The sequence below is a fragment of the Gossypium raimondii genome, chromosome 8, assembly GCF_025698545.1.
Source record: "Gossypium raimondii isolate GPD5lz chromosome 8, ASM2569854v1, whole genome shotgun sequence".
Taxonomy (NCBI): domain Eukaryota; kingdom Viridiplantae; phylum Streptophyta; class Magnoliopsida; order Malvales; family Malvaceae; genus Gossypium; species Gossypium raimondii.
The window spans coordinates 60,080,850-60,104,122 of record NC_068572.1 but is presented as its reverse complement, the minus strand read 5'-3'; the positions used below and the strand labels follow the sequence as shown (position 1 = coordinate 60,104,122).

The following is a 23,273-nucleotide window of genomic DNA, read 5'->3' as shown; positions in this document are numbered from 1 at the left end:
GATATTATTTTAATAGCCACACCAATGTTTTTCGTGTCTATTTTAAGGCATATGTTCAAGGTTTGAAATTACTTTTTCATCTTTAAAGCTCAAATTACTAATTCTTAATTCAATAATTGGTGCAGCAAAACTTAAATAAATAAACAATAAAAATATTTATAAAATTTATAAAACTAATTCAACCATCAATATATTTTTATATGGTTTTTTTACAAATTTTGAATGATTCGCTCAAAAATTGGTTCACCATGCTTAGATCAATATACCAATTAGTTCCCAACTCAACCGATCCAATCCAATTCAAATAACACTAATATAATTAAAAGGCAAAACCATAAGAATAACTTTACGAATCAACTAAATTAAGCTTCGGATTTGTCTTTGATTATTTCTTTGCATCCAATAATTGTCATTTTACACTTAAAAAATGGTATGTTCTCAGAGTGCAGGATTTTTTAATTTCTGTTGTAGAAAATAAAGTCTTTTTACAGGAAAGAACACTTGCAAAGATAATAGCAAAGGTAACCAACTCCCCAAAAGAAAAGAGCTACACTGATCTAAAACAACATTGACCTGCAAATACAATGCCAAACATTGAAAATTGACATTTTTTACTTAATTTTCCTGAGAATCCTAGCTAAAAAGAAATTCAATGACCAGATTTGATCTTTTGAAACCTTCGTATATATGTGCCTCTAATATCTGATTGGACCATCCAGATTCCCAGATGCAAACTGAAAAACATAAGGGCAATTAAATAAGATCATAGATGTCGGTATATATATTAACACAATCCATCTGTTGAATTTATCGATACATATAACATTTAATTTACTCAAAATTCAACCTGCATGATATATGTGAATAGGACATAAAAATATATGGATATCTCTCTTACATATATAGACACAAACATATGTATTAACTCATCTAAGAAGGTTTTCAAAATTGGACTAGTGGTCGAACTGCTCAGACCACCATTTCCTAGTTCGACCGGTCCAACCAGTTCAATTGAATAAATTATTAAAAAATAAAAATATATATTTAAAAATAGAAGGAAAAAAACAGTTCAACCAATTCGAACCGGCTGGTTCAACTGGTTCGCTGGTCAACCGATCCAACACCTTATTCTAGACCAATGCCCCGGCCAGGTCCCAATCCTACCGGTCCGACCAGATGGTCCGGTCCAGTTCCAAAAACAATGATCTAAGAAGTAACATATGCATGAAGATCCCAAACCGACTGCCCTTAGTTCTTGCTCATAAGAGAGAGACAAGGTGTACCTATGTCACTCAAACTACTATGTGAGTATCAAACAAGGGGATGTGACTGACACGGGTATGTTCAATTATTTTCTAAGCTTTTCCATGTATTCGAGGGACTGCAAAGGGTCATATCCCAATACTCATGCCCATATGCATCAGATAAATTACACTGTATTCTCTTTTTAAGTTCATGGCAACTAGTTTCAGTCATTACCTGTCTAACAATTGGATTTGTCGACGTTGTAAATTCTTCGGTCATTCCTTGCCAAACAACCTTCCCCTCATGAAGAAACAATAACCTATTACGTAAAGATGAAGTTCATTAAGTATGGCATCCAACATCATAGCAAAAAACCAATTAAAAACATCATGATTTCGGGGTAAACCTGTCAACAGCTCTTAGAATGGTACTATGTTGATGAGTAACAACCACATAAGATGCAATCTTCCCTTGTTTCCCCGATGCATCTTCACCCTTTGTATGGACAGAGCGGATGAGATCTTCAACAACGGTCGATGCAATTGGATCGAGCCCAGCTGTTGGTTCGTCATATAAAAGCACCTGAAGAAATAAAAGGAGGTGACCAAGCCGGAATATATACTCCAGTGGGAATGTGGACTAAATTTTATGGTCCTACAGTTAGGGATTAAACTCTGAAAGAAAATAGGATCGGCTGGATACTAGTAGAAACTTGAAAGGAAGACCAATTGAATGTTTATCTTAAGATACAAAACCGAGGCAGTTATACGTCATTACAACTTCCGATCCACATCCATTAATTTCAAAGAGAAATTTACTGTACCTCCGGCTCAATTGATTCTTTGGAGATGTCACAAATTATAGAACGAGCTAAAGCAACTCTTTTCTTCATTCCTCCGGACAACTCAGAAGGTAATCTTTCTTCAACTCCCTGAAGAGAACATTGCGTCAGAATTTTTAATCAGCCGGAAACTTAAATACTAAGGCACCTACAGTGCAGAAAGAGGTGACAGAAGTAAAGGCATACACTTGTTACGTTCTATGAGAATTGAGATTCCACAATTAACTACGGAAAACAAGTTCCAACTGTTCATTATGCTGATTTTCACTTAAGCCCGACCCAACATCTTGCTAAGATCTTACTTATTTGTTACAGGTTAACTCTGAATCAAGCCAAAAAGTTCCGAGCCAGGACAGATAATTAACATTCTATGCTATCCAAGAAAAGGAAGTGGAATCACAAGCATACCTTTAAACCAACAGCAGCCAAGGTCTCCGTCACGAGCTGTGAAATTTGTTCATCAGACATGCATGAATTTTCGTATCTATGCATTAATAAGCACAAAGTCATCAACCAGCTCAAGTAATTTCTTTATTTTGGGAGAAAAGGAAATCAGAATCCAAGATAACCCCCTAAAAGCCAATGATGTTTGAACCGGACTGGACTGGCCAGTCAAACTGGTTGTTCTGGGAACCAGCCGGGGTACCGGTCTGGAGAATGGCCTTGAACCGGTTTAGACCGGGAACTGGTTGAACCAGGTTGCTTTATTTTTATTTTTTGAATTTTCAATAATTTTTTAATCAGACTGGCGAACCAATGACCTGATCAGTTCGACCACCAAAACATTGCTAAAAACTAAGGAAAAAAGGCAGTATTTGTAGGAAAGAATTTATACTGTCTCTTACAAAAGGAAACCAACATTTTCACGAACGGTCAAAGAATCAAAAAGTGCTGCACTCTGAAAAACCTGTTAGCGAAGAGTAAACAAAGAAATGGATCATGCCACTGATAAATTATATCATATTTAGAGCTTAAATAAAATTTTACCAATCCAATTCGAAGACCAGATATCTCATCATCACCAATCAAACCCATTCTCTTTTTGCCTCGAATATATACCTCTCCCTACACATGAGAGTTATGTATTCTTTTTATAAGGATCTAAGCAGTAATAAATCAATATGCAACACAAACGAATTACCAAAACTATGAAGACAGACTCAATAAGCATTGCTCACCTTGTCTGGTGCAAGAAGTCCAGCAATAATCTTCAGAATCGTAGATTTCCCAGTGCCGGAAGGACCAATAATTCCAACAGCTTCACCATGCCTAATCTATTAATCAAAGGAGACGTTAGGAATCAACAGAAAAAAGTGAAACAAAATTAATAATAATAGAGAATACTACTACATGAAATGGCAAAAAACCGAGCTATGATCGTACACAAAGAAAATTTATGTTTCTAACTCACCTTTGTTCATATTTTTGGACATGGGGAATTGGTAAAAAGGGATCCAAAATTAGGATACAAGTACATGGATACATCATATCATTATAGAACACTAGACAGACATCTAAGACTGTAAACTGTAAATAAGAACTTGATACGACTAATTCAGGATGCCACCAAGTTAAGGCTAACATGTTACTCATATATCCCATTTTGTCTATGGCTAAGGTGTCAGGTATGATCGAGCCAACCTTAAACCGTCCATGTTTGAACATGCTTTGGGTACCCAGAAAGTATGAAGTCCTTAAATCATTCGAGACAAAGTTAGTTCTGTTCAATTTGAGAGAAATACTTCAATGCAGTCCAGACATAAGGTCCGATTCTCATTCATGATCCCGAAGTTGAAGAAACTTAAAATCAAGATGGGGCTATATACAATACATCCTTAAAAACCACCTAAACTAAACCATATATGTTATCAAAAAGCTAAATTAGATTTGAAGTAGGAAGATAGTACAATGAAATGAAATAGATAGAACTAGTGAAATTTAAAACCAAACACCTAAATGGAACTAATCCCCTTTAAGAATCAACAAAAAAGACTATCAAATACACTCAACTAAAACTGATCATTTACATCACCATCTCCATTGCAGCTATAAACCAGAAAATATAATCAGTAATGAAGGAAAAAAACATGAAATAGAAACCCAATTTCTTTTCCTGATAGGAAAATAAAATGAAAGAAAGCTGTTTTTTATTCATGTGGTGGAAAATAAAAGTTTCAGTCTAGTGAAGATGAAATAAGTTGGAACGAATATAGTGAAGTCTAGCATAGTAATCTAGAACTCCATGTCATCTTATGCACTTGTTTGAAAACGATAGAACGGAAAACTCTTCCTACGAGTAAAAATGTTCAAACAGTAATTCCAAGAAGTATCTTCTAAGAACTTGAAACAACCCTCATGCAGTACAATCCATAAATATCTGTTCACATGTAGTCCAAACACTCACGGAAATAACATAAAACATATCTAAAGCCAAGAAAATCACCTTGAAGCTCACACCTCGCAAGATATGTTTTTCTCCAAATGATTTGTAAACATTTCGACATTCAATGAGAACATCAGAATCATTCTCATGCTTCACTTCCTTGCTGAAATTCCCATATTTGGATGATTCCTAAAAATAAATGCAAAAATCACCATGTTGAGACTGAGAAACTAAAAATAAAACATGTAAACTCATATCTTCGAGTTCCCAAGGCTTCACTTGGTTATTGCTTTTGCTGGTTGTTTCCTATTCCAAAAGCAAAATGTTCATTTGGACACAAAAATAATATTTTTTTAAACAATTAAACATTAAAATTGCATACTTAAATAAAACAATTATGTTAGAAATGGAAGTGCATTTTATTTATTTGTCCACTAATGTTCTACCATTTACTTCTGCATCTTAGCTACCTTTTTTTAAAGCAAAAACAAATAGCAATAAGGAAACAGAGACTAGAATCTCTAAATGCCTAAAAAAAGAGTTGGATAATTTTACACGGTTCAATTGCAAGAGACAATATAAGCATAATTTGGATGCAAAAATTACCTTGAAACAACAAATTATAAACAATTTGGAAGCATAAAACAAAAACAAGAAAAAAAGAAAGTAATAGCAAGTCCTATAATATAAGCAAAGACATTTCTAGCAATCAAGCAGATTCCATTAAAACAAACAGCACAAAATTTTCAAGTCAACCTAAATCAACTTCCATTAAAAATCCTTCTAAATTAAATAAAAAAAGAGAGAAAAAAACAGAAAAAAAATTGCAGAAATAATTACAGTAAATTTAGTTCCATGGAATTCATCACGTCCCAGGTTTCTAGTAGGAGGAGCCATACAAGCACAGATAACATTTCTTTGCCCCTTTTTCTCATTGAAACAACAAAATTTGTTCCTTTCTTTACCCAAATCACAATGCCTAGTTGATGTAACTACAGGGAACGGCCCCAATAAACTTGATGAAAAGGTCGCACTTGTCATTTTTTCTTTGAGAGAAATGAAAAAAAAAACTTCGAAAACCCTGATATATTAATAGAATCCCATCATTTTTTGACAACGAAATTTCAAAGAGAATTGTAAAAGGAAATCTGGGTATGGAAAATTAGTGAATTTGGAGAAGACCCAGAATCGGATTCATAGAGATTTAGGAAATCTGAGAAATACCCAGATAGGTTTATATTGATCAAAGAAAAATGGAGTCCCCCAAAGTTGAAGTAGGCAAATGGATTTGGAATATAGTAGCCAAAAATCTAATTAAAACTTAATGATTAAATTGATAAAAATGAAAAATGAAAATTGGGACAAAGAAAAAGGGTATTTCGTATTATATTAGAAGGTTAAAGTATCTAAGAGAACCTTGTATTATAGGAATTGTATCAAATTAGTCCCTTTATTAAAATGGCTCAATTTAATCTCTATACTATTAAAAGAATTAAATAAATTACAGTTTAATTTCAAACAAAAATTTCATTTATAAAACTATAAAATCATTAACATTATTAACTATGTTAAATAGTAAATATTATTTGTATTTCAATTGGCCTTTATTTAATTTTTTAATAATATAAGGATTAAATTCATCTATCACTAATTTAATGTAATCTCTATGACATAAGCATCTATTATGTAGTTTCACCTATATTAGAAATTAGAAGAGTGAAGAATGTGCTCATTGGATTGGCGGCTTAAATGGTCAGTTGGTTGGTGGAACCGTGTGTATATATGAGGTATTGGTGTGTGGAGTCGGGTGAAGTTTGAATTGGATTTAAATATAATATTAATGTATTTTATATTTGTTTAAGTTAAATTTAATTAAAAATAGAGTTTAATTTTTTATTTAAATTTATTCATATTTTTAAATAGTTAACTTAAGCTCATTTTAATTCTATTCATATTGTTTTTGAAAAAATTAAAAATATATATTTATATTATTTTTAATTCAATATTTTTTATCTATTAAAATTTTATATATAGTCATCTTAACATTTTTTTAATTTTATAACATATAAAAAAAAACATGATATAAAACATTACAAACTAAAAAAATGGGTTAAGTCGGGTCAAGTTTAGGCCTTAAATGTTCAAACCTGAGCCTGACTCGTATTTTAAATAGACTTAACTTTTTACACAAGTCTATTTTCGAACTTAATGTTTTTATTCAAACCCTCCTAAATTTCAAACAGATTTTTAAATTTCGACAGGTAATTCAATTCATGAATAATGTTTATGTGAAGGTTACTTAATTATTAGAAATAATTATTAAATAAAAAGTTATTGTTTATAAACTGTGAAACGAGCTATTTGTATAATTAATCTTGAACTTAAATTTACTGACCAATCTCATTATCGATAAATGAGAAATGTATTCGAATTGAACTTTTTATTTCTTTTAAATTTGGGTTTCAGCTAAAAGAGCCCAATAAATAACTAATGCCCAAATAATTAATACCAAAAAGTAGCACAAAAGGCAGCCCATGACAGCTATCACCTAATCAGTATGACTTTCAAGTTTTTGTTCACTACTTATATGTTTGACTTAGAGGTGTTCATGGGCCGCCCGGCCCACCCAAAATATGGGAGGGTTTGGGTAAAAATATAGGCCTAAAATATGAGCTTCGGCAAAAAAATGAGGCCCGTTTAGAAAATGGGTTGGGCCTCGGGCATCACTTTTTGGTCCGAGCCCAGCCCGGCCCGAATATAATAAATATATTTTTTTATTTTTAAAAATATTTTAAAAATAATACCTTTTTTAATTTTCTAAAATTTTTTTGGTGTTTATTTAAAAAATGGGTCGGGCTGGGCTCGGGCTTAGGAATTTTCTCCTGGGCCGGGCCTGGACAAAATTCCAGGCCCGTATTTTGGGCCGGGCCGAGCCTGGGCCTAGGACTCGGGCCAAAATTTTTTATGGGCCCGGCCCATGAACACCTCTAGTTTGACTCTGTGAAGTAAAAATTTAAAACTTAAAATATATATTAATTTCTATACATTTTATACGTTTAAAATTTAATCTCTTACTTATATTTTCTATTTTAGAAATGTAAACTTTTTACTTTTTGAATTTAAAATTTAGGTCTATTTGTTATTATTGTTAAATTTATTTTATTAAATTCAATGGTATGACATTTTGAAATTAGAAAAAAAATCAATTAATAGTAATGTAACAAAAAAAAGTTGAATGTTTTTGTGGTTTTTTCTTAAAAATATCTGCTCGAATGATAATTTTTTTTGTTGAAATAATGTTCTTAAAACAAATTGTCGTCAATGTTTTGGTTGAAATAGTTCACAATATTAAATATTTAGACTAGCTAATGAGATTATACAAATAGAAAGATCAAATTGGGTAAAAAGTTAAGTGTATAGATTAAATTATAAGCTCCAACATAGTATAGGGGCTAAAAATGAAGTTTGATCAATGTAAAAAACAAGGTGAGGCAAATCTAAAAAATGTAAAGATTTGTATCCGTCTCTAAAACTCTTATGACATTCAATTATATATAATTATGAAACATTTTAATCGAGAAGTTAACGATATTAACTATTTGGATTAATTAATAACATTATAAACGTAAATGACCAAATTATATTAAAAATTAAGTGTAATGGTTAAAACAAAAATTTAAGAATAATAAAAGGATCAACACTGGAATTTAACCATTTTTCTAAAAATAACAAAAAAACAAAAGGAGAGGACCATTATGGTGAACGTGTCAACAAAAGAAGGCCCTAAGCGCCTTCATTTTGTATCGAGTTTAATATAGATGACAAAAAAATCATCCTAAAATTAAGTGTAACGGTTAAAACACAAATTTAAGCATAATAAAAAGGATCAACACTGAAATTTAACCATTTTTCTAAAATAAAAAAAGACCATGATGGTGAACATGTCAACCAAAGAAGGTCCCGAGCACCTTCATTTTATATTGAGTTTAGTGGAAAAACTACACAGTATGTGTTAAATTTTAGTCAAAAGTCAATAACAAATGTCATATGTTAGTCACTTATTGGGCTAATGTGTCACATCAACAACCCGCTAAAAGAAATAAAAATTTTAACGGCAGCTATTAATTCATACATTTATATTATTTAGAGTAACTAAATTAATAAAAAATTTGGAGTGATCAAAATAAGACAAACTCTATTTTAGAGTAACCATGGGTGTAGTTTATCCTAAAATATACAAATTTGAAACTATATAAAATGAAAATACAAAAGATGTTTACTCTAAATCTAACTTATGATTGCTAACAAATTTCATTTTACCCGTAATCTTTTAGATGCTACTTGATTGATTATAACTATTGAATATACCTAACTACTAATTATTATTTATAAAGTTAAAGTTCAATTTTAATTGTTATATAACTCTAATACGATTAAGTGATAATTAATATAATTAAAATTCAATTCAATTTAATAACTCTATTTTACATGAATAAATGAGCACAACTTTAAAAATAATAAAATTTTATTTTTATAATAATGTCAATATTAAATTAAAATCATTTTAATCAAAATTATAATTACAATTATAATAACTTCTTATTATATTTTATACTTAAAGTTCTATTCAAATAATAATTCAACTTAAAATCAACAAACTTTATTTACATCAAACTTTTTTAAACTAATAATTGTAAAATAAATTAGAATTACTTTTAAATGTATAATTATTACAACATTTTATGTCAACTTTAAACTAATAATTTTAAATTAAATATTATAATTATTTTAAATATCAATTTAATAGTGTGATGAAAAATAATGAGTATTTCCGTTAATTCAAAAGTTTCTCTAAACTCATATTTTATATATATTATATATATATTTATTTTATATTAAAATTATATATAATACATAAAAAAAAGGAACAATTCCCCAAAAATATATTAAATCTCAAAATCCATTCACCTTCACAGTTTTTCCCTATACCCCCGCCGCTGAGAACCGCCTTCAATTCTATATGATCCATCTGTGTAAGAAAGTAAATGATAATTTTTACAAAAATAAAAACAGGGAAGTGACGTGTAGCAATTATAATAATTCATCATAAATAAAAACAATGTTAACATGTATTTTAAATACCAAAACGGAAAAATATTTACACTAAATTAATAAATAAATTTAAAAATAATGGTTGAAAATGTTTTTCACCTACACTAAATAAATTAAAAATGTTTTACTTTTTTTTAACCTTCATCTCGTATGTTTTAACTTCATGTATGGCGATGACGACATAGACAACAACAACAATATCAATTAAAATGATCTTTTATATATTTTTAACGTTGTCGTGCTTGAGTATGATTTGATGATTTTTTGAAAACCATTGCTTCAATTCTCCATTCTTTTTAGATATTTCTAACTTATTATAATATTAACAATCTTCATTCTTTTTACTGGTCTCCTTTTAAGCATTTGCATTTTTATATAATTTAATAAAGTATTCTATTTAATGTAATTAATATAAACAACCAGAGATAATTAAAATATTGTATAAATAAAAGTAATTGAAATCGTAAATTAAGTGATGGTGCAATACTAAAAGTTACGTATGTGCAATGTTTAAAAGAATATAAATAATAATAATTTATAATATAAATTAGTTATACTATAAATATGTTAAATAATAATGTTATTTTTTGCCCTAAAATGATTGACATGTATGTAACTTTCTTATAATAACACCTCTTTGTAAACCATATTTATCGTGTATGTCTCCTTTTGCATGTTGGATAACCATCTTTCCCTAGTATTGTTTTAAAGCTAAAATTCATTGGCAACTATTTCATGAAAAACAAAATATGTTCCTTTCCTTGGAATTTTTGCACTCACAAATTGCCAAAAGCACGAGCTAGAGTTGTGATCAGTGGTGGAGTTAAAAATTATTTTTTAGGAAGTTAAAATTAAATTATATATTTTTTATAGTAAAATGTAAATTTACTATGTTAATAGTCTATATATCTTTATAATTTTTAAATGATTAAATCAATTTTTTATAATTTTGAGGGGCCAAAGTGAATATGAACAATAACATAATTTTCGAAAATCTCCTTCATACCGAGTCTATCTTGATCCAGTTGTCTTTATATTGAAAAATTCCGGCGTAAGCCTTCCACCATGGATATGTATGAATAAATATCACCATATTTATTTTGGAAGATAAAAGTAGTCACGGATCTTGGCATTAAGTTTTAAGGGGACATAATTAAAATTTTTAAAAAATTTGAGAGTTTTAGTGAAATTTTTCAAAAAAATTGATTAATACTGCAGTTAAAACTTTCAAAAATTTAGAGATTTTAAGAAATTAAAAAAATTGAAGAGTCTAAGTTTAATAATAATTTTAAAAATTTTAACGGTTTAATTATTTTTTTGAAAAATTTAAATATATAATTAAAATTTTTAAAATTTCAGGAGAAACTATTATATAATCAAACAAATTATTTATTTAGTAGTATAAATTCAAATAATGTAGAAGAGAATAAACTATTATATACTCGAATATTTCTCTGAAAATACACGTGGAATAAATCCAGTAACTCTTGTAAATCAGTACTTGAAGATAATTTGATTAATCTCATATGTATGGAGTTGAGTTGTAAGCAACCAAGCTATACAATGTCTTCTATTATTGGTATTGGAATTATCACTTGAATCTTATTTATTATTTTATTGACTAAAATATTATTAAATAATTATTTAATAATATAATACCATACTAATTTAATTGAAAATTAATATAATAATTTAAATTATAAAATAATAATTTTGTCATTAATTTAAATTTTTAAAAATTTTTACTTATTTTTTACTTAAAAATCAATTCGCCTCTTTATTATTTTTGCCTATAATCTATTAATAAATTTGTTTTTGAAATTTAGGAATTGACACTTCGAAATATGTTTTTAATTATGAAAACATTCAAAAAAAAGTAAGGTGATTAAATAATGTAATTTATTTTTAAAATATTTAATTTATATTTAAATTAAAAACCGATTCAAAGTGCAGAGTTTGTGGGAGTACGTGTACATTGAGTGAAAAGACCACGTTGATGACTCAGCCTTCCACGCCTTCTTTTTCTTTTGGGGTTAGTTTATTAATAATTAGATGAAAAAGAAAACATGGGGTTGAAAAAAGTGTGTTATTTTCTTTATTTTTAAGGAAAATAAAGTATGTAAATTTTCTTTATTTTCAAGAAAATGTCTTTTCTTTAAGCTAAAATATACTTCTTAATTAAAATTAAAATTTGGCTCTTAAATTAAAAGATTCATTTTTTTTCATATTTTAGAAGTAGGCATTAATTATTATTATTTATTTTAAATATTAATTATAAAATTTTGATTTTCACTTTAATACAATTTTTATTTTATTTTTGGAGTACCTTCGAGCACATCCAGTAAAATTGGAACATTTTATTTATTTAGTAAAGGACAAAATTGATAATTTAAGTGTTAATATGTGACAAAATTTACATTTTAAAAATTAAAAACTGAATTCAGAAACTAATTTATTTAATATTTTAACAGTTTTCTTAATTTTATTTGAGGTCTTCTCAAAATCCTGTGAATACCTCTTAATAATCATAGTTTTAATCCGAATATTTAATTTCTTTTTATCTATATTAAAAGAAAAGCAAATCTTTTGGTATATAATTTGATTGACAATTAGTCAAATCTTTAATTTATTTATTAATTTTAAATGTGAAACCACGTCTGAGATAAGAAGACTTTTTTCCTTTTCTTTTAAAAGAATTAGGCTTTTTCTTGAAAAAGAAGTTGAGAATTGTTTAATATTACTAATATTAAAAAGTAAAAGGATTCTTTAATAAAACATTAATTAAATATAAATATACGATTGTAAATTTTGATATAATTAAAACTTTTATTTACAAATTTTTATTTAGAATTTAAAATAATTTTTTTATGTAATGTTTAATTTATACTTATGCATAGATTGTGGTTATATAAATTACACCTCAAGTCATTTAACTATATTAATTTATTGAGTATTAATTCAATTGGCATGGACATTGTTGTCAATATAGGAGGACGTGGATTCGAATGTACTGAAATGTATTATCTTCTTATTTATGGGTTGAGGAGGGGCTATGAGTAGTTCTAGACATTATGTTAAAAGAAAAAAAAATATAATTAGAACTTATAATCAGATTGTTAAAAAATATTAATTCACCAAACAATAAAAAGTACAAAATAGTTATTAAAAATATAATCGAGTCAAGCCGAGTTCTAATATTGTCAAATCTAAGTTTAGGATTAATAATATATATTTTTGAAATATTTTGTGAGCAAACTTATAACAATTAATATCCCGTGACAAGGTGGCTATAACTCTTTTCTTTAATACAAATTAGTTTTTCAAAAAATTTTAAGGCGAAATTGATAGAAATTATAAAAATTTAGAACTAAATTTATTATTACACCTATATGTATATATTTTTGCATATTCTCTTCATCACAAAGTTAACAACAAATAACCTAATTAGACGTCGCCTCCAATTAACTCCCTTATCATCCCTTTAGATAGCATTTTAACTTTGACCCATAAAAGTTTTGACCGCAATGGAGTTGGAATTTTTTATTGGAGTACTTTGTTCCAATTAACTCCAGTCGCCTTTTCTTTTCCTCTTTTACCCATCTTTTCTTTTCTCATTTTAGAGTTGTTTCATTATTTCATCTTTCAATAATATTTTATTATTCTAATATTTGTTAAATTTTTGCTTATTAATTTTTTTTGCAATTAGTAAAATTTATAATTAAGTGATATAAATATTTGATGTATAATTATATATAAATAATATTATTTCAAATAAAATCAGTTTCTATAAAATTTAATTATTTATTATATTTATAATAAAATATTTTTGATATATTATTTTAATTATTTAATATTAATAAAAGATTATTGGGTATAGATAAAATTTTAATAAAATTTAATCTATTTATTAATTTCATAAATATTAAATAAAATATATCTTTTGTTAAATATTTGCATCTTTTTTGTATTATATTTATGTTTTCTAGATAAAGTCTTTAATGGTCATTTTCTCTTTTCATTATAATTCACCTCACCACTACAACTGTGTTTAAATCCAAACACACCCCACCGCTGTTTCTAATCTCACAACCATTGTTATTTTTAACATCACCAGAGGTAAACAGATTGCCTATCCAAACTATGTCTTAGACTTATAAGGACAAATCTAATTAGTTGGTGGACTATTTTATAACTTTTTATAATTGAACGATGAAAAGGAAACTTAATTATAGTTAGATGGCCTACAGTGCAATTTACCCTAGTGAAAAATTTTCAACATCACATTTGTGAGGACGTCAATTGCTATGCATGATTTGATGCAACTATTTTTTTATTATTATAATTATACTAAATAATTTTTTATTGAGTTTGTGATATGATGTAATGAGTCAAATGATAATAAATATTAATATAAAATTAGTTTTGGGACTGGTCCTGGTTCTTTCTCTTGTCCATAATGGCTAAGTGCTTTTCTCACTTGACCTTGACAAGGTTCTAGAGCCGGTATGCAAAACAAATAAATACATAAATTTGTTGAGGATGTATATGTAATTCTAGAAACGCATTAATTTAAATTAAAAATATCCATTTCTTTATAAGTTAACACATTTATGTTAATGTAGAAAATGGTTAAATTATTATTTGAGGTCTGAATTTGGTAATTATTTCTATATTGAGGTTTAATTTTTTTTGTTCAATTAGTCAGTAAATTTGACAATTATTTTTATATTGAAACTTGAATTAGGCAATTGTTTTCATATCGAGACATAATTTTTTTTAATTCAAGTTAGTCCTATGATTTTCAAGGAAACATCAGGGACTAACTTTGACAAAAAAAATTAAAACCCCAATGTGAGAGTAATTGTCAAGTTCAGGCTAAATAGTGTGACTTAACCCTTTTAAAAAATAAAATAGGAGTGCACACTAACAAATATTGGATGTAATGATGAGGCGCATTATACTTTTTAAGAGATAAATTAAGTTTAAACATTGAAGACGATATTGCTGAAATGAACAACAATGCACCCCAAACATAGACCGTAAAACTAATATAAAGAATACACAAAAATATATAGAGATTAGAAAAATTATCTATTCGGTAACTTTGGGGCATATTAAGTTTATGCCATGAATCAACCCAATTAATAAAATTATTTATTTTTTAGAAAATAATAAATATCAATATATTGTTTTTTTATTTTCTCCAATATTTTTTGAAACGAAATAAAATAACCAAAAATCAAAGCTTCAAGGATTAAACTCGAGATCATTTAAGGTGTAATTATTGAATTTTTTATTAATATATATATTTAACATTAAGTTTTGTTTCACTCAAACTGAGATAATCTAGTGTATAAAAAGTGTGATTAAATTCGATGTCATAAATTGAAGGCACCAATACATTATAAAAAGTCCAATTTAAATTTTTACCATAAAAGGTTACTAGGGTATTTAAGATTTTTAAGTTTTAATAAAATTAAAGCGAAATGTTCATTTTATTGTTCATATTTAGGGTTCATAATTCTCAACAATATTGTTTACAATGTTTGAACTCGCATTCTCTTATTGGAGTGCAATGTATTTTAACGTTACACCTAACACTTGTTAGTACTTATTTACCAATAATTTATGATAATTTGACGTTTTATCTAAAAATTAAATTAATTTTTATTTTAAATAATTTAATTTATTTAATTTTTATAAAAACCGTTTTTTAAAAACTACTACATTCAAAGTTTCTAAATATATATTTTAAATTTTTTTATCAACAATAAACTTAAAATAATAAGTACCAACAAGATACTAGTTGAAGAAATATCAATATTGTCTTGTAAATGTGAGAGTGTTGTCCACGAATAATGTACTCTCAGCTTTTAGGGATGTGTCACGCTGGTGTTATGAGCACAATATCATATTTGTCATCCTAAAGCATACCTTTTAAGTTTCAATCTAAAACCTTTCTCAATTTGAATATCTTTCGTGTTGGTTTTATTGAAAACAAATTAGTGTCAATGACTTTTGAAAAATATATTGATTTTTCTAAAACTCTTTTTTTTTTTGTGTGTGTGTTTGAATGATTTTTAAAAATATTTTTCAACAAAATTTCTTGAAATAATTTTTGTTACAAAAATTATAAAACATTGCTCTTTGTTAACCAAAAAAAAATCTTATAATAATTATATTATTTTATATAGACTTAATTAAAACATAAAAGTTATATGAATGGGAGTAGTTAGCAAGATATTAAAACGAAAAGGAATAAATGAAGTTAAGTATGATTTAAATAAATATTCATATTTATATTATTAAAATATTAATATTTTATATTATAAATACATTTGTTATTAGATTTTAATAAATTATAATCTACATATTTATTATTAAAATATTAGGAAAATAAAATATTCAAAACTTTATTTAAAAATATTAATTTTAAAATGAATTATTAAAAAAATTAAAATGTTATTTTATTAAAACAATAAACAATACAAATTATATTAATGCTTTATTATATATTATTTAATATTGATATTATGTTTAATAATATAAAATATAATATTCTAAATTTTATTATTAATATAATAATATTTGACTTGATTTAACTAATATAAAAAAGTCTTATTTTTCGTTGACTTTTTTTAGTTTATGCGAGATAAACATGGGAATATTAAAAAATAATTCCTAAGCCAAATTTCATTTAAATAATAAAATTATTTATCTAATTTTATTAATATATTACTTTCATTATTGAAATTTTATTTATTTATTTCCAGTTGAATTGATCTGTAATTAATTTAAGACCAAGCAAATCAAACTCATAACATGCATAAATACTAATATGTGGTTCTCAATTATGGCGTATACCCATTGAAGAAGGATTTTTAAATATTTTCTCAAAATATTTTTTCAAGTAATACAGCTAGTATTGTCCTTTTCAATTGAAAAAAAGGTAAACGTCTCTTTTGTTTGAAAAATTAAATATAATTGAATATTCGTCTTCTCTTCTAGAAAGAAAAATATAATCGCTTCATTGAAAAAAATAAATACTAAATTAAGAATTGAAATTAATTTTAAGTATCAAGTAATAAATTAACCCTTAAATTATGATATTTTTATGCTAATAAAGCCTTGAAGGTGTCGATAATGACAATTTAAAAGTGACAACTTGAAGGTGGTCAGAACCATTCAAAATTCCTCATTGTCAAGTTCGAACTCTGCTCTCATTAAACGTATTCATCAGTTGTTGTTGAATGGAGGTTCGTGGGATATTCAACATCTTCATATGGACCACAATAAAACTACGGACTGCTTGACCAAAATAGCTTTTGATACATACTAAGGACTGAAGATTTTTGAGGAGATCCTGAGAGAGATGTTAGCACTTTCTCCTACAGTCCAAACAAGTGACAGCTCTGCTCTGAGAATTATTATGTAGTTAAATTATTTTGATTATTTTTTTACAAAAAAAAAGACAGCAGATCAAATATCTGCATGTTTAGAAAATATTTCGAATCCACAAATATACCTAACAATCCAAATTTGTTTACTATCCGTAAAATTATTCAAGTATTACTATTAAATTTTAAATATGGATTAAATAATATTACAATTAGATAACGGGATCAATTAATTTCAAAACATTCAATCATTTTTCAATATTTAAATCTACAAAATCTAAATTTTAATTCGCTAATGTTTTTATATATAAACTCAAAATTATAAATATTTCATAACTAATAAATTCATATATTCAAATTCGAATATGTTATTTAAATAAGAAATATGAATTCAAATATGCATACGTGGGACAATAAATGATTGTATAAAATAAAGATGTTAACTCTTTCTAATAGTTTAATACTACATCAGTAATTTCAAGATAAAATTCTAAAATTCAAGATGAAAATTTTGATATGATATTAAACTATTGAAAAAATACCGATGATGTGTCACTAATTCATACAATCCTTTTGAGACATTCGTAAATAACTAATAATAATTTAAAATTCATATTTTTCAATCCCTAATATCTAAATTGAATTTGTGTGGATATCGGAAATGATTAGATTCAAAAGTAAATGCTTTTATTTATTTATTTATAAGTTTAAAAATTAAATATAAACCTCATAAGAAAATATATAAAAATTATATACATACATTATCAAATATGATATTTAAGTAATACAGCTAGCATTTTCTAATTTTTAAAAATGTTATTTTATGAGAATATAATTTTTATCACTAAATTTAGTAAGTAGGTTTAATTTCGTATTTATATATTTTATTCATGAAAAATAGTTTTATTTTAGTTTTGAACTTGAAAAATATAAAATGTGATGATGCAACACTCTTAAATAGTGCCATATCATCACTTGAAAATTAAAAAATTCATCTAAATTTTCAGGTGATGAAATGGTAAAATTTTAGAGTGTCATATTCACTGTTTTAATAACCGGATTGATGGTTAAATATGTTAGATAATTAATTCTCGATTCAACCAGTTCGATCGGTTTGATCGTCAGATAAATAATAATTAAAAATTCATAAAAATGTAAAAAGAAAATAAATAAAAAAATATTAAACCGATTGAACTTGTTCAACTATAGATTCCTATCTCGATTTTTTATTTTTACAAATTTTAAGCAGTTTTTGAGTTAACCGATTCAACCCTTTTGTTGAAACTGTTATATCAATCAGTTCTCTGTCAGTCTGATTTGGTCATGTTTCAAGAACACTAGTCACATAATTACATATTGACAAAATGCAAATCTAGTGGTTAAAATGGACCTAGTTGTTAAATTTAAGAATCAAAATATACTAAGAAAGTATAGGTATATGTACCAAATAAATCTAGTTGCCAAGTTCAGTACCAAAAATTATATTATTCTTTTTTTTATTTACAGGTTTAAAAAATTAAATATAAACCTCATAAAAAAGAAATATAATAATTATGTACATATATACCTACATTATCAATTACCAATATTGTGTGGGTGACCGACACGGATACGGTGAATCTTCGAGAGCCTGAAGTTCCAGTCTCAGATGCAAAGACGCAAAGCTCCTTTTTTAGGGATTCGATTCCATTGCCGAATTTTGCCTTTTTCTCCTTATAAACTACAAGACTTAACCGCTAAGCTTTCCTTTCCCCCTCTTATTATATAGACTCACTCATATTATCCCATCCATTCTCATTTTTCACTCACTAAACCCTCCCAATACCTTACTCACTGTATATGAAATCGGAGGTTTCTGAAATGGGAAGCGGTGTTGGCGGCGGTGGAGGAGGGAACAAGTATGGCAGTTTAAACCTTACTGATCTACCGCAAGATTGCATCGCTACCGTGATTTCATTCACTTCCCCTCGAGATGCGTGTCGGTTGTCACTCGTTTCAACTACTTTCAAATCGGCTTCCGAATCCGACGCCGTTTGGGAGAGTTTCTTGCCGTCGGATCACCAGGCTTCGATTCCTTCGTCGCTCTCTTTTTCTTCGAAGAAAGAACTTTATCTTAGCCTTTGTGAAAATCATATCCTAATCGATGGTGGCCGAAAGGTTGTTACGTAATTTAAATTCGAATAATTCGATTCTGATTTTTTTTTTCGTTTTCAGATGCTTTACATTACAATTTCAATTTAAAAAAAATAATGTTTTTCCTTTTTATGCGAAGTTTGATTGTTTTTGTTGTTGATCCATGAGTATGTTGCCTTCAATTTTTTAACAATATTTATCTTTGATGGTGACGAGAAGGTTGTCACGTAATTTAATTTTCAGTTTCAGTTGAATTTGAATGCTTCGGTTCCGAATTTTTTTACCCTTAGATGCTTTACATTACAATTTCAAAATTTTTCAAAAAATAATAGCGAAATATTATTGTTTTTGTTGTTGATCTATGAATATGTTGACTTAAGTTTTCAACAATGTTGATCTTTGATGATGGCTGAAAGGTTTTACGTAATTTAAAATTTCCATTTTTAGAGAAATTGAATGCTTCGATTTCCATTTTTTCACTTTTTTGATGCTTTACGTTACAATTTCAAAATTTAAAAAAAAAAATCTTTTTTGATGCGAAGTATAGTTGTTTTTGTTGTGATCCACGAATACGTTGACTTAAGTTTTTAACAATGTTGATCTTTGATGTTTGGCCGAAATGTTGCTACCTAGTTTGATTTTCCATTTTAGAGTTAAATTTTGAATGCTTCGATTCTCAATTTTTCACTTTTAGATGCTTTACATTTCACTTTCAAATTTTTTCTAAAAAAATAATGTTTTCTTCTTTTTTTATGCAAAATTTTGGTTGTTTTTGTTGTTGATCCATTGATATGTTGACCTAGTCATTAACACTGTTGATCTTTGATGAAAAAATCAGAGCCTTCAATTGGAAAGAGTGAGTGGCAAGAAAGTTTACATGCTATCTGCCAGGGACCTCTTTATTGTATGGGGTGACACTCCAACTTACTGGAGATGGATCTCTATTCCTGAGTCCAGGTTTCTCTCTTTTCTCTTACTATTTTTGAATATGATGTGGATACTTTTGAATGGGATATGAATATACAATATGTTGAAATTTACTTGAAACAAATTATTAACCTGTTATATAAGGCGAGCAATTTTCTTTTTAACCGATAAACCGACCCATTTGGTTTTGTCTAAGTCTGGTGCGGTGGGTTGGTTGGTTTTGACCTCAGTTTAATCAGTTAAGTTAATTAGGTCGGTAAACCAACATATATTTATATTTTATACTATATAATATAGATATATAACCATATAAACCCAACGCAATAACTCAAGGCTGGTTAACCGAGAAATTGACTGGACTGAATTCGGTTTTGTTTTGTTTGGTTGGTTTTATCAACTAAAGTCAATTTGAATCTGGTCGGTTATCTTATGTTGAAGTCTTAAGTCGGTTTGAAAAAAAAAAATGATTAATCGAACCGATTGTTCTCCCCTGTATGTAGTATATTAAACCAGTGAAATGCACTAATTGTGAGGTATCTAGGTTTTATACACCCTAGCGGAGAATTGTGTATCCTAAGCTTGCACATGTTATAATTTAATATTATTTAGAATGGAATATGTGGCTGATACAAGTATGATTGAAAATTTAATCTTGTTTTATGTGTTTGGAGACCTAACTTCATATTAATGTTCGAATAAATCTATGATTAAATGTCGGAAATGGATAATTTATGGAAAATGAAGAATATGATCGATGTATACTGTTATAGATTTATTGGATGGAATAAGTTCAAAAGGTACATGGTCGAGAAATGAAGAACTCAAAATGGATAATTTATAGGAAATTGAAGAATCCGATCAAAATATGCTATTGTTGATATATTGGATAGATTAGGTTCGGAAGATACGTGGGTCAGAACAATGTTGCTCCAAGTTTTCGTTTTTTGTATTTTGGATACAATGTTGCTCTGATATATGCCATTATAGGCTCCTCTTTTATCTCTTTAGTGGAGTACGCTTAAACGACCCAATCCATCCCTTATGATATATGATAAATATTTCAGGTTTGAAGAGGTAGCAGAGCTTATCAATGTTTGTTGGCTTGAAATCCGTGGGAAGATCGCAATCTCCATGCTTTCTCCCATGACGCGCTACAAGGCTTGCCTTGTGTTCAAAGCAACTGCTAGGGCTTACGGGTTTGATTTCCAACCTGCAGAGGTTAGTGTCAGCATTGCTGGCACCGAAGGTTGTAAGAGAACAGTCTATCTGGATGCAGCTAGAGGCCTTCGACAACGTTACCAGATTGTACCGAGGCGAATCGGGCTATTTAGCCGTTCCCGTTTCCTTGGGTTGCAAGCGCCAGTACCTCTGGCCCCTGCAGGTGGTGATGATCAGTACCCAAAGACTAGAGGAGATGGGTGGTTGGAAATTGAATTGGGTGAGTTTTTCAATGATGGATCCATTGATGGGGAACTAGAAATGAGTGTTATGGAGGTAGAAGGTGGTCATTGGAAGGGTGGTCTCATTGTCCAGGGGATTGAAATTCGGCCTTGTCTTTGAAGTTTGCCCTTGACTTCAATCGGCAACGGGTATGTTCAATTATTTTCCGACTCTTTGTTCATATATTTGGAGAGTTAAAATGCTGTACTCTTGTTGTTCATTGATTCTGTCAATGAAGAGTCAAGTTAAGTATTAGCTCCGATGGACATGCGGCTACGGTTCCAAGAGAACTCAAAAAAGAAGAGGGAAAAGACGAGGAGTTGAAAGAAACAAAAAAATGAAGTGGAAGCAACGGGTCACCGGAGGTTCGGAACCTCTCTATTGTTTGATATACCCAAGGCCTCATCTTTTTATCATGTTAGCACTGAATGATCTTTGTTAAGGCATTGTAGTAACGGAAGGAATTTACCTTTTCTATAATTTGATACTATCTTTAATGATACTACTTATTGCAAATTTCATATGAACAAATATTCAATCGTAATAACTGTTGTTTTTTTTTTTGTTGTTGTTGGTTCAGTTTGTTTAAGAAAAGAAATTGTACCAAGTTTTGATAAACAATGGAGAAATTCAAGTGCATGCTGTTGAACATTCTGTCAATGGACGATTTTAGTTTTTTAATATAAAATTTTAATTTAATTTGTTCTTTAATAATTAAAATATTATTCTAAATAAATTTTTAATTAATTTATTTATTATTATAAATTGAAGAAAAATAATATTAATTTGTTGTATTACATTTTGTCATTGGAGTTCTTCATGGGCAGGTCAAGTTTGGATTGGGTCTTAATAAAAATTTAGGTTCAGGTTCGATTGATAGATCCAAGTTTAGCTCTATTTAACAATGGATCTAAATTTTTGTCTGAGTTTGGTTTGGATAAAAATGTTAAAATTTGAATTCACCTCGGTCTACTTGTATTATTTTTAAAATTTTTTAATTTTTTATATAAAAAATTTAATATATTAAAAATATTAAAATAAATGCTTTTAACAAATTGAAAATTGATTAAAATTTTGTATTTAAATAATACTAAAATAAGTACAATTTAATAAGCAAGTATTTTAAAATAGTGATAAAATTAATAATAAAACTTATGTCATACAAAACTAAATATTAATAATAAAATAGTAATAAATGGTAAAAAAAGTGTCAAAAAGTGGAAAAACAGTAGCAAAACAACAGGATTTTTTATTGTTCTAGATTTGGTCAAAAATTTTTTTACTCAAGATCCGACTTATTTCTAAATGAGTATTTTTTTTGCCTAAGTCCATTTTTTAAATTTACATTTTTACTCGAACTCTCTTATTTTTTGGACAGGTCGTTAGATCTGGTTCATGGGCAACTCTATTTGTCACTACATTCCACTCAAAATATTATTTTTACAAAATAATTTATCATTTTATTTAATCTTGTTCTTAAATCACAATAAATAATATTCATTTTAAAAATTGTTTTTAGTTAATATTATTCTTATAAATTAAATAATAAATTTTACATTTTAGATAAATAAACTAAATAAGGCAATATAATATATTTAATAATGTGTTAAATAATCTTACATTTGGATAATTTTATTACAAATATAATTTATAATATGTGAATCAATAGGTTTAATTTTTACATATTGGAACTTATCATGCAAAAAGATTTTTTTATCTGGATTTTATTATATATATTTTATTTGACTAAATTTAATGATGTTTAAATCAAATCGGATTCATCGATTAGATTAGT

At 27.6% G+C, this 23,273-nt stretch overlaps 2 protein-coding genes across 3 annotated transcripts; one reads left to right on the top strand and one right to left on the bottom strand.

The window, feature by feature from the left end:
• Nucleotides 1-358: 358 nt before the first annotated feature.
• LOC105792704 (protein TRIGALACTOSYLDIACYLGLYCEROL 3, chloroplastic) lies at nt 359-5,778 on the bottom strand. 2 transcript variants are annotated; one of them, XM_012621426.2, is made up of 11 exons: nt 5,310-5,778; nt 4,530-4,658; nt 3,265-3,360; nt 3,074-3,151; nt 2,932-2,993; nt 2,495-2,570; nt 2,069-2,176; nt 1,652-1,827; nt 1,480-1,564; nt 678-734; nt 359-573 (listed from the first exon to the last, which is right to left on the bottom strand). In XM_012621426.2, the coding sequence occupies exons 1-10, from the start codon at nt 5,508-5,510 to the stop codon at nt 696-698; spliced, it is 1,050 nt and encodes a 349-aa protein (XP_012476880.1). In that variant the 5' UTR covers nt 5,511-5,778; the 3' UTR covers nt 359-573; nt 678-695. The 2 variants fall into 2 exon arrangements, with proteins under 2 accessions (XP_012476880.1, XP_012476879.1); XM_012621425.2 differs by having other exon boundaries at nt 359-734; nt 5,310-5,777.
• Nucleotides 5,779-18,549: 12,771 nt separating this feature from the next.
• On the top strand, nt 18,550-22,039 carry LOC105792703 (putative F-box protein PP2-B12). Its single transcript, XM_012621424.2, has 3 exons — nt 18,550-19,135; nt 19,950-20,068; nt 21,103-22,039. The coding sequence occupies exons 1-3, from the start codon at nt 18,818-18,820 to the stop codon at nt 21,596-21,598; spliced, it is 933 nt and encodes a 310-aa protein (XP_012476878.1). The 5' UTR covers nt 18,550-18,817; the 3' UTR covers nt 21,599-22,039.
• Nucleotides 22,040-23,273: the final 1,234 nt, after the last annotated feature.